At 40.1% G+C, this 16,234-nt stretch overlaps 2 protein-coding genes across 4 annotated transcripts; one reads left to right on the top strand and one right to left on the bottom strand.

Moving 5' to 3' along the window:
* Positions 1-264: 264 nt before the first annotated feature.
* On the bottom strand, positions 265-5,712 carry LOC117407706 (zinc finger protein 22-like). Of its 3 annotated transcripts, none has more exons than XM_059017776.1 (3): positions 5,376-5,712; positions 3,502-3,963; positions 265-2,379 (listed from the first exon to the last, which is right to left on the bottom strand). In XM_059017776.1, the coding sequence occupies exons 1-3, from the start codon at positions 5,710-5,712 to the stop codon at positions 1,796-1,798; spliced, it is 1,383 nt and encodes a 460-aa protein (XP_058873759.1). In that variant the 3' UTR covers positions 265-1,795. The 3 variants fall into 3 exon arrangements, with proteins under 3 accessions (XP_058873759.1, XP_058873760.1, XP_058873761.1); XM_059017777.1 differs by having other exon boundaries at positions 265-2,376; XM_059017778.1 differs by lacking the exon at positions 5,376-5,712 and having other exon boundaries at positions 3,502-4,094.
* Positions 5,713-6,024: 312 nt separating this feature from the next.
* LOC131724868 (gastrula zinc finger protein XlCGF7.1-like) lies at positions 6,025-10,405 on the top strand. Its single transcript, XM_059017847.1, has 4 exons — positions 6,025-6,090; positions 6,383-6,482; positions 7,461-7,658; positions 9,166-10,405. The coding sequence occupies exons 3-4, from the start codon at positions 7,499-7,501 to the stop codon at positions 9,960-9,962; spliced, it is 957 nt and encodes a 318-aa protein (XP_058873830.1). The 5' UTR covers positions 6,025-6,090; positions 6,383-6,482; positions 7,461-7,498; the 3' UTR covers positions 9,963-10,405.
* Positions 10,406-16,234: the final 5,829 nt, after the last annotated feature.

The following is a 16,234-nucleotide window of genomic DNA, read 5'->3' as shown; positions in this document are numbered from 1 at the left end:
TACAGTTTCTTATTTCAGCAGGATCAGAGGTTCTTACTCGGGTGTGAATGTGTATTTTTTCTTCAAACACGTGAGATATTGTTATATTAGAATGGCTCAGTTTAACAATATCTTTTATGTCTTGGGTTCCACTAAATGCTTGATAGTGCTGATTAATACTAGAACCGCTGCAGTTATACTCGTATCTAAAACCAGGGCCGGGTGTCATTATGAAGGTTACATTTTAATCAGCATCAATATTAAAATAAAAGACAAACTATCAGATACAAACAAAAGTTTTATTCAAGCACGTCATATCAAACATCGGCACAGCCGAAACACTGTATTTACATGAACAATTAAACATAAAAGGGTTTATTTTCTAACGTTCCATATATAAAGCACTACTTCAAAAAATGAAAAACTATATATATATATATACAGTACTGTGCAAAAGTTTTAGGCAGGTGTGTAAAAAATGCTGTAAAGTAAGAATGCTTTCAAAAATATACATGTTAATAGTTTATATTTATCAATTAACAAAATGCAAAGTGAGTGAACAGAAGAAAAATCTACATCAAATCAATATTTGGTGTGACCACCCTTTGCCTTCAAAACAGCATAAATTCTAATTAGTTAATTGATAAATATAATCTATTAACATGTCTATTTTTGAAAGCATTCTTACTTTACAGCATTTTTTCACACCTGCCTAAAACTTTTGCACAGTACTGTATGTATAAACATTTCAAAAGAAACTAGTGTGTAAACAGGTGTACACAGGTATTTGTACACACAAAACTGTAAAAACTATTTTTTGAAATTTAAAACTGAAGTAACACATGTTTTCTCCTGTGTGTTAGTCGGTGCAGCACTGAATCCAGGCTGAGCTGCTACAGCCCGCTACTTCTGATGAAAATGTTTCTGCCGAAGCTCTGTGGCTAGCTTCAAGATGAAATCTCTCCTACTGATATTTTCCCCGGTGCATTCCTTGTACAAAACAAAGGAATTGATGTCTGCCAGATCCAGCTGAGATAACAACAGGCTTGTATATGAAAATAAAATAGAATATTATAGGTTACATTCAAAATAAAAACATGTATTGTAAAAGGCAGTCACAATGACTGCTTTTGAAGTTCTAGGTGGGCGGGATTATAACTTCCTTATTTTTGCGATCCTGCCTTTCAAACGCTGTCAGGGTATTTAATGCATGTATTTAGTTAAAGTCATAAACAGACAACTGCATAACTTTCAGACACGCAAAGTAATTTAAATTTGAAAACCGCAAACTGTCAAAATGACTGCCGTGGCGATTCTAGTGTTAACAAGGAAAAAGACTACTTGACAAAAAAAAAAAAGTTTATTCAGAAGCTAGATAGTTCTGATACTACTTGATATGAGCAATACTTCAGAAACCTACATCGAGTATCACCGACACATGCTGCATGTAGACAACAAATACCATTACAAGCATATAAACAACATTAGAATTCTAAGCTATGCAATGTGAATCCAATATATTGTATGGTTGCCTTCCTGTGTAACTTGGAGGGATGTGCAAAAGTATTTTTTGATGAAATAAAGCAGTACAGGCATTAGTTACTGTGGTAATGCAGACAGGAAATGGCGAACTGTCAGTGACTCATACAGAACTTCAACATTCACGTGGTATGGTACACTTAACTCACACACTCAAAAAATACCTAATTTCTCACCCTTCACCTTTATTAATATAAAGGGCAGAACATAAAACAATTCTAAACTTATTTACAAAAATAGTCAAACAAAATACTATACAGCTGTACCACACATACAACTACAGCACGGTTTCTCTCAAGTGAATTCGTTGGTGTTTTCTAAGATTTCCTGATTCAGTGAAGCTCTTCCCACAAGCATTACAGCGATATGGTTTCTCGCCTGTGTGAATTCGTTCGTGTCTTTTAAGACATCCGAATTCAGTGAAACGCTTCCCACAATCATTACAGTGATGAGGTTTCTCTCCTGTGTGACTGCGCTGGTGTCTTTTAAGGTGTGACAAACGACTGAATCTCTTCCCACACTGAGCGCAGTGATGCGGTTTCTCTTCTATGTGAATGCACTGGTGGATTATCAGCTGTGACAAACAATTGAATCTTCTCCCACAATCAGCACAGGGAAATGGAGTCCGTCCTGTGCGACTTCCATTCAGAGTTTTAGGAGAGCCTAACTGATAGAAATGTGCAGTCTCTGCACTCTCAAGAGTCAGTGGTTGTCTGTCTTGTACAGAAGGAATCTGAGCTCTCGATCTGTTCACATTTTCTTCTTGAGGTGCCGTCTCTCTGCGTTTCTTGCATTGAAGTTTGCCGCTGGAGGAGTTTGTACAGCGGGGTGATGGAATGGAGTCGTGTTCTCCTTCATCTGCTTTAGAAGTTAAAGAAAAAGAGACAAAGGTTATTGTAAAGCATTCTTACACATTCACTCTTCTATAGAGCTTTCCCTCATAACCATGAACAACTCCTAGAGTGAACTCTGATGAGAATACAGTCAAACCCGCTTAATATCACTCCTGTTAATGTCAGCCTGTTTTTATATAATGGGTATCAATGAGGACAAGCAGAATTCATTTTAAAACTACCTAAAACATCAACAACGTTCAACAGCAGATGATTGGGGAAGCAGTGACAACGTGATTGAAAATGGATTTTCACTGCTCCCCTTATTGTTTAGTGAAACTTTTCCTTAAAGGTGTTGTTGCTGAGGTTTTAAAATCAATGATCTTAACTGCCATTTTCACTGCTCCCTTATCATTGAATGCTACCCTGCCCATCACATCTATGCTAAAAGTTTAATCTTGGAAACACCTGTTTCTACTGCCTCCGATTGAGGATTGCTATGGATTCATCTTCCCCGCTGGAGTGAGCAGCAGCGTGTGCGGCAATCGTGCAAGAATATCGGGAAAGGACACTGGCTATTTTGAGGCTGTTCTGGGGTGTTTCTGTGTTCTTATGTCAGGTTTTTTTATTTTTTTATTAATTAGTTAGTTGTGTATTTTAAATATTTATAATTCTTCATTTGCTTTGATATGTCTTCTATGTCTTTCCATCTGTATTTTTATTTTAAAATTTTATTTTTTCAATTTAAGACTTAAATATTATATTTTGTTTAATTTCTGTAAGTTGCTTTGGATAAAAGTGCTAATAATAATAATAATAATAATAATAATAATACTAATAATAATAATAATAATAATAATAATAGGTATGTTATACAAATACCAGCTTAAAGATACATTTACTAATGTAAATACAGGTTTACAATTAGGTAACATAAAATTGACCAATTTGCATCATAAGAAAACTGTGATTTCCCCAAGGAACTGAACCATCCCCAAACAAACAGCCTAAATCATTTATTCACTGTTCTAGTTTGAATCTAGATGTTTGCACGAAAATGTGTAGTAAAGCAAACACTCTCCAGTGTGCACAGTCCATCTCTGTTTGTTAATACTCATGTGACTGCATTGCTGTACTCAGCTTTACTCACAGGCTGTGCTGCTCGTGGACGGCATCGCTCCTTCCTCCTTTCCATCTGCAGCTCTTTCCTGAGGGGGGTGATGTTTCCTCTGAATGGACCCCAGCACAGTGCCCTCTTCTCCAACACTAGAACCAGTGTCTTCAGAGACAGGCTGATTGGGTTTCATGCAGACCAATTCAGGTGGATTGTCATCACAGCGGCTAGATTCCATCTTAACTATATTCTCCAGTATACTGACTTTATTTTCTTTACTAACTTCCTCTGTGATGTGATCACACTCCAGCTCTACGGCCTCCTCTTTAATGTGGACAGGTTCAAGTTCAGGGATCTCTTTACTTTCTACAATTGTCAGGTCTGTAATCTCCATTATTCTTCCACACCACTCCTGATCACAGATTTCCTCTTGTGTGTAAACAGCTTCCATCACTGGCCCCTCCTCTGCTTCACTGAAAGCAGGTCTGTCTCCAGAATCTGCGTGAAACAAACGTGCACAAGTTTTTAACTCTTCCCTTCCTGCACAGGCTTTTCAGAACTCTACTGATAAACACACCAGGGTGAATCCAAGCTGATCGCATTCTGAGGAGGCGGTTGCTCAAACCAAACAGGACTTTTATGAAATAAGAAATCACAGATATTAGGTTGAAGTCTGAAGTATTGTTTACACATTCAGTGTCTTATTAAAAATACAATGTCTACTTTGAAAATAGTGTCTATTATTAAATGCTGTGTATATTTAAGTCTTATGAATTAAAGCAACTGCTTCATTTAAAAAGATGGAAATGTACGTCTCATTTTTAAATGATCAGCTTGTATTTATATTCTAAGCGCAGTTCTCAGTTGCAGTTCATGACTGAACAGTACTGAATACTCTAACAGTAGTAGTTCTTAATGTATTATGTATGTTTTACTTATATCCTCCTAAACTTTATATTTGATTTACGGACATTTGATTTTTTTATTTTTTTACTGTGTTGACACAATTAAATGCGGAACACCTCCGAGGTATTAGTACTATTTGTAGTAGTGATTGCAATAATAATAATAATAATAATAATAATAGGCCTAATCTACCTGCTACCAAACCAGTCATATTCATGACTGCTCATGAATATGCATGACTGCTCATGAATATGCATGGTAGTGGCAGTTTCTGACAGCACTTCGGCGATAAAGAGCTCTCGACAGGCCAGGTGAAAACATCGATCATAGAAATAATAACACGTATGTGTTTAGGAGGGGTGTCTAAATAAATTTATGTGAATCGTGTTTAAAAATGCAATCGTTTTAAAAAGAGAAAGTTTGGAATAGGAGAGATTTCACATTATACAGATAGGGGACATGATTCACTGGTTCGACGGGGACAGAAGAGAAGGCGGAGTTTACTATCTTGTGTTATAGAAGATCTTTGACAGCAATCACTCAGTCAGGCAAAACAAGTCGATAGATAGATAGATAGATAGATAGATAGATAGATGCATGCTATTTTTAGGGTTATCATCCCGTGGACTTTATACCTTTCAACCCCTAAGTGAGGATTAACCTCTCAAAATGTGTAGATCTAAAACAAAACACAAAATAATGTAGTGAACCTCAGTTCCCGCAGGCAGGCGCACCACACAGGGCAAGACAATCCACACACAGGCGGAGGGCAGGCACAAACCCGGGTCCTCTCGCACTAAAGCATAGCGCCGATACCGCTGTAGAAAAGAGCCGGCTCCTTTGCAAGGAGCGTATATCGGGCTTATGTCCTTATGTGTGATGACGTCACCTACCAGCCCTGCTGCTGCCTTCCCCGTGTACGATGCAGTATTAAGGCTCTATATCTGATTTTAGTTGTGGTCTACAATTTAAAATACAGATGCTAACCAATAGCTTCAATTTACCTTTAACTCTGGTGAATAATCCCTGGTTCTCATTCCTCTGAAAGTCTTGTTCATTGCAGTCGGGGTTCATGTTTCTGAGAGGTTGTTTAATGTCTGCATCTGCAGCGTTCATGCATTCCCGCACTGCTTTCAACTCGCTCTCTGATATTTCCAATCTCAGCTTCAGACTTTCATTCTCTTTCTCCTTTCCAGCCATTTCCATTCGGAATTCAGTGAATTTGCTGCCGACAACTTTTGTAATTTCCCACAAGACGGTGTCAGCAGCCGCTTTCAGTGTATCCTCGATGATAGAGGCGAGCTCGTTTTGAAAGAACGAGACGGAGACACTGACGTCCATCTTTACTGATTTTTAGTTAGACTGGGAAAGTCGCATTCAGATATATTGCAGCAATTCTTCTGGTGTGATAAAAAAGCGCGTACACAACAAACTCGTCTTACTTCCGTCTTTCACAATCCTGCTGCAGAGCTCCGCTAGAAGCGGGTTTGTTTTCTCAGTAAGTAATTATGCTGACAAGTTAACTTCTCTTCAGCTACGGCTCACACGCTGACTGTGGATAAAACTTCAATGCAACCTAAATAGTCTAAACAGCAGGAGACGCAACACTGTAAATTCACCAGCGACCGCTGCAATGCTCCTCAGCGTAAACAAATCACTAAGTTCTGTTTCCTGTACTGAAATGGAAGCGTCACTGGCTCGCCTCCCAGTTGAAGCAAGGTGGGATTGCGATGAGAAGGAGGGTGAGGGAGTATGAAACTGGATACGAGGGTTCGCCATATTGGCTCCTATTGCAATATGTTTTACTATGTAATGAACTGTTGTTTGTACAAAATGGCGCCAGTTTCACTGCTCTGTGTTTGCGCTGCGCTTGCTCAATTGGTTTTGTGGTTCCAAAGCTTACGCTAGGCGCATGGGGTTTGTAGTGTTTGGTTGGGGCTTTAATTGTTTTGTTTATTTGTGGACCGCACTGTATTTTTTTTTTTAAGTAACTGAGCAGTTTTCATTGTAGATACTATTTGAGACGGATCTGATCCGAAACAGAAGACTTGAAATGGAATAAAGAAAGAAACAGCAGCCACTCCACGTAAGCAAAGAGAAATAATAAAGAGGTAAGGATGAACAAATAATTTATTTTGAAATGTAAGTCATACTAGTACAGTAAAGTACAGCACACTGTCTGCCTATCCATTTCGAAACGAAACTCAAACACTGAACAACAGCAAAACGAAGCCCGGTTTTAGTTTGTTATTCATTTTTACAGCGTATCCATGGAGGGTCGGGTTGGCATTAAACATTTGATACAGTAAGCAACACTAGACATCCTAGGAGGCTGTGTGGTCCAGTGGTTAAAGAAAAGGGCTTGCAACCAGGACGGTCCAAATCCCACCTCAGCCACCGACTCATTGTGTGACTCTGAGCAAGTCACTTCACCTCCTTGTGCTCCGTCTTTCGGGTGAGACGTAGTTGTAAGCGACTCTGCAGCTGATGCATAGTTCACACACCCTAGTCTCTGTAAGTCACCTTGGATAAAGGCGTCTGCTAAATAAACAAATAATAATAATCCTACTTCATAAAAAAGTCAGATGAGTGTGAAGAGTCAAAGAGAAGATGGGGGATGCGTGCTGTGCTCTAGAATCACCACTGCTGATGTGTGGTTTATTCCATAATAACTTTATTTTCCATGTTAATACTTTACTGCAGTTATGCACGAAATGCGACAAAAACCGCAAAAATAGTGCTACTATTTATTACATGTGTTGTTAAGCAGTCTGATGTTAATGGTTACCTAAGATAACAAACATTTCTATTGTAGAATGGCCCCATGTGCTTTTTGTGAGTTACCTAAGTTTGCTGCATAAACCAAAGTGCAGGGGAATTTAAATTAAGATGGAAATGAATATCAGGAACATATAGAATATAGTTTGATATGTAAAGTCTAATAACATTCGAATGATTCTTATTGTCTTCTAAAGCGGAACAGTCAGTCTTTTGGATGAGTGGGTTAGAGTTTAGATTAAAATGAGTGCACTTTATATGCACTGACCAATTACCAGATTTCAGTGTAAGTCTTGTCTCCTTCTCTTCAGTGAGAGCGGATCAGCCTTACTCAAAGGAAGTTTCTGAGATGGAAGCAGCTCACATCAGCCCAGAGCTTCCTATTCGATGGGTTGTTTCTGCAGACAGGACTGTTGAGATCAAGGAGGAAGTGACTGAGCTGGGGTGTGACCAGGCCAATGAGCGGATCCTGCAGGAGGAAACGCCACCTTCTAGCATCACTGAGAGAGGTGAGTGAAACTGGAATGCAGATCTATAGAGGGGGTCTTTACTGAAAGAGGGGAAGAAAGCCTGTGGAATACACTGAGTTAGGGAGTCATTTATTTATTTTTGGCTTCTTCCCTGGACTTCAGCAGAAAGCTCTTTACAGTTCAGTTTGTTTACATTTTCCATCAGTAATTTGCATATTCCCCAAAGATAATTCTAGCTGTTGGGACACAAGCTTCTTCCACCTTGACACCTGTATGCCACTCAGTGAAGCAGATAGGCATGCTCTGTGTACTGCCTGCAGCAGAAGGAGGTTATAAACATTGTCACTCAGTGAAGCAGAAAGGCATGATCTGTGTACTGCCTGCAGCAGAAGGAGGTTATAAACAGTCACTCAGTGAAGCAGATAGGTATGCTCTGTGTACTGCCTGCAGCAGAAGGAGGTTATAAACATTGTCACTCGGTGAAGCAGAGGCATGCTCTGTGTACTGCTTGCAGCAGAAGGAGGTTATAAACAGTCACTCAGTGAAGCAGATAGGTATGCTCTGTGTACTGCTTGCAGCAGAAGGAGGTTATAAACATTGTCACTCGGTGAAGCAGAGAGGATGCTCTGTGTACTGCCTGCAGCAGAAGGAGGTTATAAACATTGTCACTCAGTGAAGCAGAGAGGCATGCTCTGTGTACTGCTTGCAGCAGAAGGAGGTTATAAACATTGTCACTCGGTGAAGCAGATAGGCATGCTCTGTGTACTGCCTGCAGCAGAAGGAGGTTCTATGTAATTCAATATTCAATATTTGACTTTATGAAGCAGAATTAGTTCATTTCCACAGGGTGATGCCAAACATTTGGCCACAGCTGTTGATCCAAGGCTGCGAGGACACAGCTTCCTGTGCTGAAGCCAGGCATTGGCTTCTATCACTAATCCATGGGACCGTTTATGTTCAATTTTAATAACATATATTCTACTCGGCTCAACATAAACTAAACTCAGAAATCTCGTTCTCGTGTGTAACATATAAAATGCTGCGGTGTTGTGTTGCATTTATGGATACAGTTACCAACGTTTCCAAAGCATAAATTATAAAACTCTGTTTAATAGAGTTTTGTTTGCGGCGCTTGTCTACAAGACAAGACTCACGGTCAGCAGACTGTCAGGAAACATAATTTAGAACATAAGAAAGTTTACAAACGAGAGGAGGCCATTCAGCCCATCTTGCTCGTTTGGTTGTTAGTAGCTTATTGATCCCAGAATCTCATCAAGCAGCTTCTTGAAGGATCCCACGGTGTCAGCTTCAACAACATTACTGGGGAGTTGGTTCCAGACCCTCACAATTCTCTGTGTAAAAAAGTGCCTCCTATTTTCTGTTCTGAATGCCCCTTTATCTACTCTCCATTTGTGACCCCTGGTCTTTGTTTATTTTTTCAGGTCAAAAAAGTCCCCTGGGTCGACATTGTCTATACCTTTTAGGATTTTGAATGCTGTAAGAATGCTGTACAATAACCTTTTTCTTTTTCTCGTTGTTTCTCTAGCTGCTAAAGGAAATCTCACAGGATGGACTCCATTTCCCTGTGCTGATTGTGGGAAGAGATTCAGTCGTTTATCAGACCTTAAAAAACACCAGCGCTTTCACACAGGAGAGAAACCTCATCAGTGCACTGAGTGTGGGAAGAGTTTCAAACAATTAGAAAGTCTTGAGTCACACCAGCGCATTCACACAGAAGATCAACCTTATCACTGTGCTGAATGTAATAAGAGATTCAGTTGTTTATCAGGCCTTAAAAAACACCAACACAGTCACACAGGAAAGAAACCTCATCACTGCATGGACTGTGGGAAGAGATTCAGTTATTTATCACAGCTTAAAATCCACCAGCGCAGTCACACAGGAGAGAACTTCCATCACTGCACTGAGTGTGGAAGGAGTTTCACACGATTAGAAAGTCTTCAGTCGCACCAGCGCATTCACACAGGAGAGAAACCTTATCACTGCTCTGAGTGTGGGAAAAGATTCACACAGTTAGGAGGTCTTCGATCACACCAGCGCAGTCACACAGGAGAGAAACCTTATCACTGCACTGAGTGTGGAAGGAGTTTCACACGAGTAGGAAGTCTTCAATCACACCAGCGCATTCACACAGGAGATAAACCTTATCACTGCTCTGAATGTGGCAAGAGTTTCACATATTTAAGTTCCTTTAAAATCCACCAGCGGTCTCACCAAAAAGATCAATATTATCAATGTAGTGAATGTCAGAAAAGTTTCAGTCACTTATCAAGCTTTAAAAGACACCATGAAATTCACACAAGAGTGAAGCCCTACCCCTGATCTGGATGTGGGAAGAAGTTCATTCAGTTACAGGGTCTTGAAGGACACGAGAGAATTCATATAATTTTTGACACTTGAAAACACATTAACACCAGGAGTAAATCTGACTGAAATACCGAGATATTTGCTGAAAATGAAAGAATAAAGTTTCTTGATAAATAGGGTTCTAACCTTGTCTGGTGCACTCCACATATTGGGAACTCCTGGTCTCCATATTGCTGATCTATAACCCAGAGATCATTGATATAATATTTTCTGATGCCAAAGCCCAAGTCATGTGGGGGACACTGCTGCTGTACCCTTGAGCAAGGTACTTTACCTAGATTGCTCCAGTAAAAACCCAACTGTATAAATGGGGAATTGTATGTAAAAATAATATGTAAAAAAAATAATGTAATTGTATGTAAAAATAAAGTGATAAGGGCGTCTGCTAAGAAATTAATAATATAAATATATTTGTTTTTTTGTTGCCTTTCTAGTTTCAGTGAGTTATGCTTATTTTATTTAACAGCCCCTCCACTCCGGGGGTTAGTGTGTTGTCCTGCTCTTTGTAGCAGTGATTCATGTTTGTGTGATAAAAATAAACAAAGTTCCAGACAAGGGCTCCAGGGCTCCAGCATGACCACACAAGACGGTCATCCTCTTTAAACACAAGAACAGAATGGCAACATGAGTTTACTGTTTACTGAACCACTCCCTGTGGGAGTGGTTCAGTAAATTTCCCTGTACAGCTGGAGGAAAAAAAAGAGATTTCCTGCCTACGCTGATCTGAGGCAGTGTCCACTGTGTTAAGGTATGAAGTTTTTTTTATTTTTTCACAGGCACAGTAGCCGGTAATCAGGCAATCAGCTGTGCTCTGCACGCAGCAGCTAGTCTGGATGCTGTCACAGACTCCTGTCCGGAGGAGGCTGTGCTTGAGTACACCGCTGTGTCTATACCAATGCTGGCTCTGTGGGAGAGGTTTCACCCTCTCCTGAACGTTAAAGAGTTCTGAGGGGACTATTCATGTAGTATATAGTGCTGCAGAGGATAAGCAAACCTCTGAAGGGTCCATTGGAAACCATTTACCAGTTAAAACAAGGGTAGATAATCAATAAACATCACAATCCAGACAGCCTTCTTGCTGGACTCAACAATAGCATTCCAGATATACTCGGCACAGAGAGTACTCCACGAGTAATAGATCCAGTCTATGGCTACACCACGTGGAGTAAGACTGATCTCATCTGATCCCAGAAGCTAAGAAAAAAAAACAGTTGCAAGATTATTATTATTTGTTTATTTAGCTGACGCCTTTATCCAAGGCAACTTACAGAGACTAGGGTGTGTGAACTATGCATCAGCTGCAGAGTCACTTACAATTACATCTCACCCGAAAGACAGAGTACAAGGAGGTGAAGTGACTTGCTCAGGGTCACACAATGAGTCAGTGGTTGAAGTGGGATTTGAACCGGGGACCTCCTGGTTATAAGCCCTTTTCTTGAACCACTGGACCACACCACCTCGATTACTAGTTTACAAGATTATTTTGTTTCTCTCAATACAGAGTAACACCATCTACCACAATTGTCAGCATGGATCAGCCATGGCACACAATCCAATCAATTGTTGAGTGGGATATATAGGCATACTCGTCCATGACAGTTCTTATTGTCTTGTTCTTAGCTCCTCACTGAGCCTAAGGTTGGATTTCTGAGATACTGGAAATAGCGGAAGTGGTGCTCTGCACCTGCAGTGGAGCAGTGATCTGCTGTCCAGAACAACAGGATGATGTTTACACCATACTTTGCTATTGATGATAGCTGCAGAAGACTGAACGGCAACACTAAAGAGCTATAGCTATCTGAACAAGTACAAACCCTACTTGGTTAAAATAAATAAATAAACACATTTTAAATTAAAGGTCATACAGATGAATACAGAAGTCATCCTCTGAGTCTTTCCATCCACATTTATTATCATACCTCAGCTACCTGCTTCACAAGGGTTCTACCTAACCCCAATCAATGTTTACATTGCTCCAATCTCCAACTTGCTACTTTGCTGGCAAGTTCTGCAGGTCCCACCCTAGGGTGGCTAGAGGGGGGCTTAGGTCGTCCAGGGTGTCCTCAGCTCACCATGCACCAGGGACCCCTGTAGACTGGCCGGGCGCCTGCGGGCTTGCCTGTAAGCTGCCCAGAGCTGCATTGTCCTCCAACGCTGTAGCTCATGGTGGCTGCATGGTGGGTCTGCAGAGTGAAAAGAAGTGGTCGGCTGATGGCGCACGCTTCGGAGGACAGCGTGTGTTCGTCTCCACCGCTCCCGAGTCAGCCCGGGGGTGGTAGCGGTGAGCTGAGCCTAAAAATAATTGGCTATTCTATATAGTTCACTCAGTGTGGAGTGCATTATACTACAAAGAAAGCATATTACAGGTAATCTGAGTTTTATTCCTAGTCACTTCTGTAGGACCATATGTAAAAGGTTACACTTTGCTGTAATGATCTAACACAATAAAGAAAGTTAAGAAGTTTGTAACACTGTAGCCTGGAAAGGGGAGACCGGCTCGCCAGAATTCCTAAACCTTGAACAGGCCTCTGAATAAATAAGACACAGCTGAGCATGGATACACCTGGTTCTCAAGGTCGGATGTTGGCAGAACAAGTGTTCTCACGGAACAGTGAAGATGTTCTTTGATCCAGTGAGTTGTCAGAAAAAAGAAGCGTGTGGAGTAGTGGTTAGGGCTCTGGACTCTTGACCGGAGGGTTGTGGGTTCAATGCTAGATGAGGGACACTGCTGCTCTACCCTTGAGCAAGGTACTTTACCTAGATTGCTCCAGTAAAAACCCAACTGTAAAAATGGGGAATTGTATGTAAAAATAATGTGATATCTTGTAACAATTGTAAGTCGCCCTGGATAAGGGCGTCTGCTAAGAAAGAAATAATAATAATAATAATAATAACATCTAGCAAGCAAAGTCACAGAATGGGAAGAGCAGGTGTAACATCTTAACTGCAACGCTGCCTCCAACATTAAGAAAAGTCACAAAAGAGGAGAGCAACGGACAACAGCCTAACATATTAGCTCATCGCCATATAACTTAAATACAAAAAAGAACGTAAAGAGAACTGTACCAACTGGATCGCCATCGAAGAGAGGAAAGGTCAACAAACACTGAACCAATAGATTAATGAACTGATTTGGTCTGCTGGCACTGGTCAAATTTACAGCAAGAGATTCCCACCAAGATAAATATTATCAATGTAATGAATGTCTGAAGAGTTTCAGTCACTTATCAAGCCTTAAAAGACACCATAAAATTCACACACGAGTGAAGCAATATCCCTTTGCTGTCCCGTATTCCTAAGCCTGGATGAATAAATATGAGACAGCCGGGCACGGGCTGGCTCTCAAGGTCAGATGTTGTAAAAGGAATAATTCTGATTAAGAGTGAAGCTGTTCTTTGTTCCAGTGAGTTATACAGTCAGTCAGAAAAAAAGAAGCGTGCTATCAACACCTACCAAGCAAGGTCACAGAATGGGAAGAGCAGGCGTAACATAGCTCATCGCCATATTCAGAAGGAACACCCCAGAATTTGGTTGAAATTGTAAGAAACTTAAATACAAAAAAGGATGTAAAGAGAACTTGACTGTCGGCTCATGTCAAAATTACAGCAAGAGATCCCCACCAGTCACTGAGTGTGACTGGATTAGTCTGACCAGGAATACAGACAAACTACTGCAAGTGGAACCACAGAAGACTTAATCATAACCTGGATCAACTGCAAGACAAATTGGGTATTCCACGTTCAACCAAAAGAAATTTGACAGAATCTATATGTGGGAATGTAATACATGTGTAAGCAGAGAGAGAGAGAGAGAGAGTTATAAAGTAAAACAAGGTGTGGCCATAAGTCGCTGTACTGAAAAGACTAGGGGCAAGTGTAATAGCTGGTGGAATCAATTTAATTTAACAATTTAAATTGGTGATAGAATAGATATAGAATGACTAAGAACAAATACAATGGGTGTTAAATTTAGGTGCTGTGGATTCTAATTAAGGGATATAATATAATCAAACAGATTGCTAAAGATTGATTATGATTTCGTAATACAGTATCCTGTTAATTAGAATTTACTGGGTTTGTATTTTTAAAATTGTCCTGCCTCCTATATATTCAAACAGTCAAACTATTTTCATGTTATATTCATGCTACTTGCTTACTGATTTAAGAACATTTCTGTTTTAGAAAAATGAATATAAATGTTGATGAATGCTTGCTTTTACTTATAATTGACATGTCACATTGAAGCTGAATTATTACCTGATTATCATCCATTGTTAAACTTAATGTATTCATTACACCGTGTAACAAATTTTTTTTTGGTTCCTGGGTAGTAAGTGTTATTTCCTAATTGCTTATGCCTCAAAAGTATAGAAAATGGCCATTATTCCCCACAAACTTTGCTTTTGTGACCAGGACAGTGATATTTTGAAATTTACCTATTTTCCAGAACATTCCAGATAGATTCAGTGCTGGGTGAAATAAATATATTTTTGTAGGATGGTACAGAGGGGAAAAGAGAGCCATGAAGTTCGCTATCCCAAGAATTTGGCGGGAACCCACTGACCACTCAAGCAACTGCTACTTCTGCATGGTGGACCCTTCCAAGCGGACCGAGTTTTCTGTGGGGAGGAACAACGTCAAGTGGGAGCCACTGGTGGACCCCCGGAAGGTGCTGATGCCACCACTGCACATCAAATTGGGCCTTATGAAACAATTTGTCAGAGCTCTAGATAAGGAGTCGGCAGCCTTCAAGTACCTTCAAGACTTCTTCCCTAAGCTGTCTGAGGCAAAGGTCAAAGCCGGTGTCTTCGTCAGACCACAGATAAAGAAGATCCTGGAGTGCAATGAATTCCCCAAGAAGCTCACTAGTAAGGAGAAAGCGGCTTGGAACAGCTTTGTCGCAGTGGTTCGGGGCTTCCTGGGCAATCACAAGGCCGAAAACTATGTGGAGCTGGTTGGGACTCTGGTGAAGAACTACGGCACAATGGGCTGTAGGATGTCCCTCAAAGTCCACATCCTTGATGCTCATCTTGACAAATTCAAGGAGAACATGGGAGCGTACTCGGAGGAGCAAGGCGAGCGCTTCCACCAGGATATACTGGACTTTGAACGCCGCTACCAAGGACAGTATAACGAGAACATGATGGGAGACTACATTTGGGGGCTGATTCGTGAAAGTGATTTACAGTATAATCGTAAATCTCGAAAAACTACTCACTTCTAAATCTTTTGTAGTCATTTTTGTATTACTTTAGTATAAATACATGTTAATTTGGATTCATATGTTGTTTTTTTCTGACTTTATGTGAACGAAAAGACACAAATTCGCCCGTTTTCTCATTGGAAATAGGTAAATTTCAAAATATCACTGTCCTGGTCACAAAAGCAAAGTTTGTGGGGAATAATAGCCATTTTCTATACTTTTGAGGCATAAGCAATTAGGAAATAACACTTACTACCCAGGAACAAAAATTGTGTTACATAGTGTTATTCTGACATTAATTAACTTTCTTACTTCTGTACCATATTACTTCACTCACTTTGATAAAATGCATAGACTATATAACTGTTGTGTTTTTGTTCAACTGCGTTTCATTTTCTGATCTTGAGCTTGGTTGGAAGTAATTAATAATTAAGAGTGCTAATTAATTAAAACCATTACACGTCAGCTATTTACTCTTGTGTATTGTAAATGTATTTACTTTTAATTCTTCCTACACTTCAGATGAAAAACTCATAGATGGAAAATATAAACTGCCGTACTCCTTCGAATTAAGACACCCTCGAATTTAAAATGCAGCCCAAATTTCCTACTCTCAATTTGAGGGAAAAATAAAACCTAAAATAAATATGTATTTACAAAGAAACAACCTCAATCACGCATATAGAGGCAGTTTGAGGCTGTCTGCTGTCACACAGAGCATTACAGTGATGTGCTGTTTCTCATTTCCAGTCATGATTACTCACACCTGTTTTAATCCCAGTTTGTGAACTGTGGTATTGCTTGGCATGTCGATAAATACGGGGGTATGATCAGCATTTCCAATCTGTCCAAGCTGGTGCTGTTTGTTAGAAATGCTGAAATCATAAAAGCTTCTCTATGAATTCCTCAGGAAGCGAATGACACTTCTTTGAAAATGTCTGGTTGTATGTCATGGATGATTCGAGTTTGGGCAGTAACGTTTTGGTTTGTCGGTTCTTGGCAGTATGTCACGTTGCTGTACTAGG

This window comes from Acipenser ruthenus, chromosome 57 (genome assembly GCF_902713425.1).
Source record: "Acipenser ruthenus chromosome 57, fAciRut3.2 maternal haplotype, whole genome shotgun sequence".
Taxonomy (NCBI): domain Eukaryota; kingdom Metazoa; phylum Chordata; class Actinopteri; order Acipenseriformes; family Acipenseridae; genus Acipenser; species Acipenser ruthenus.
This window is presented reverse-complemented; position numbering and strand designations above follow the sequence as displayed.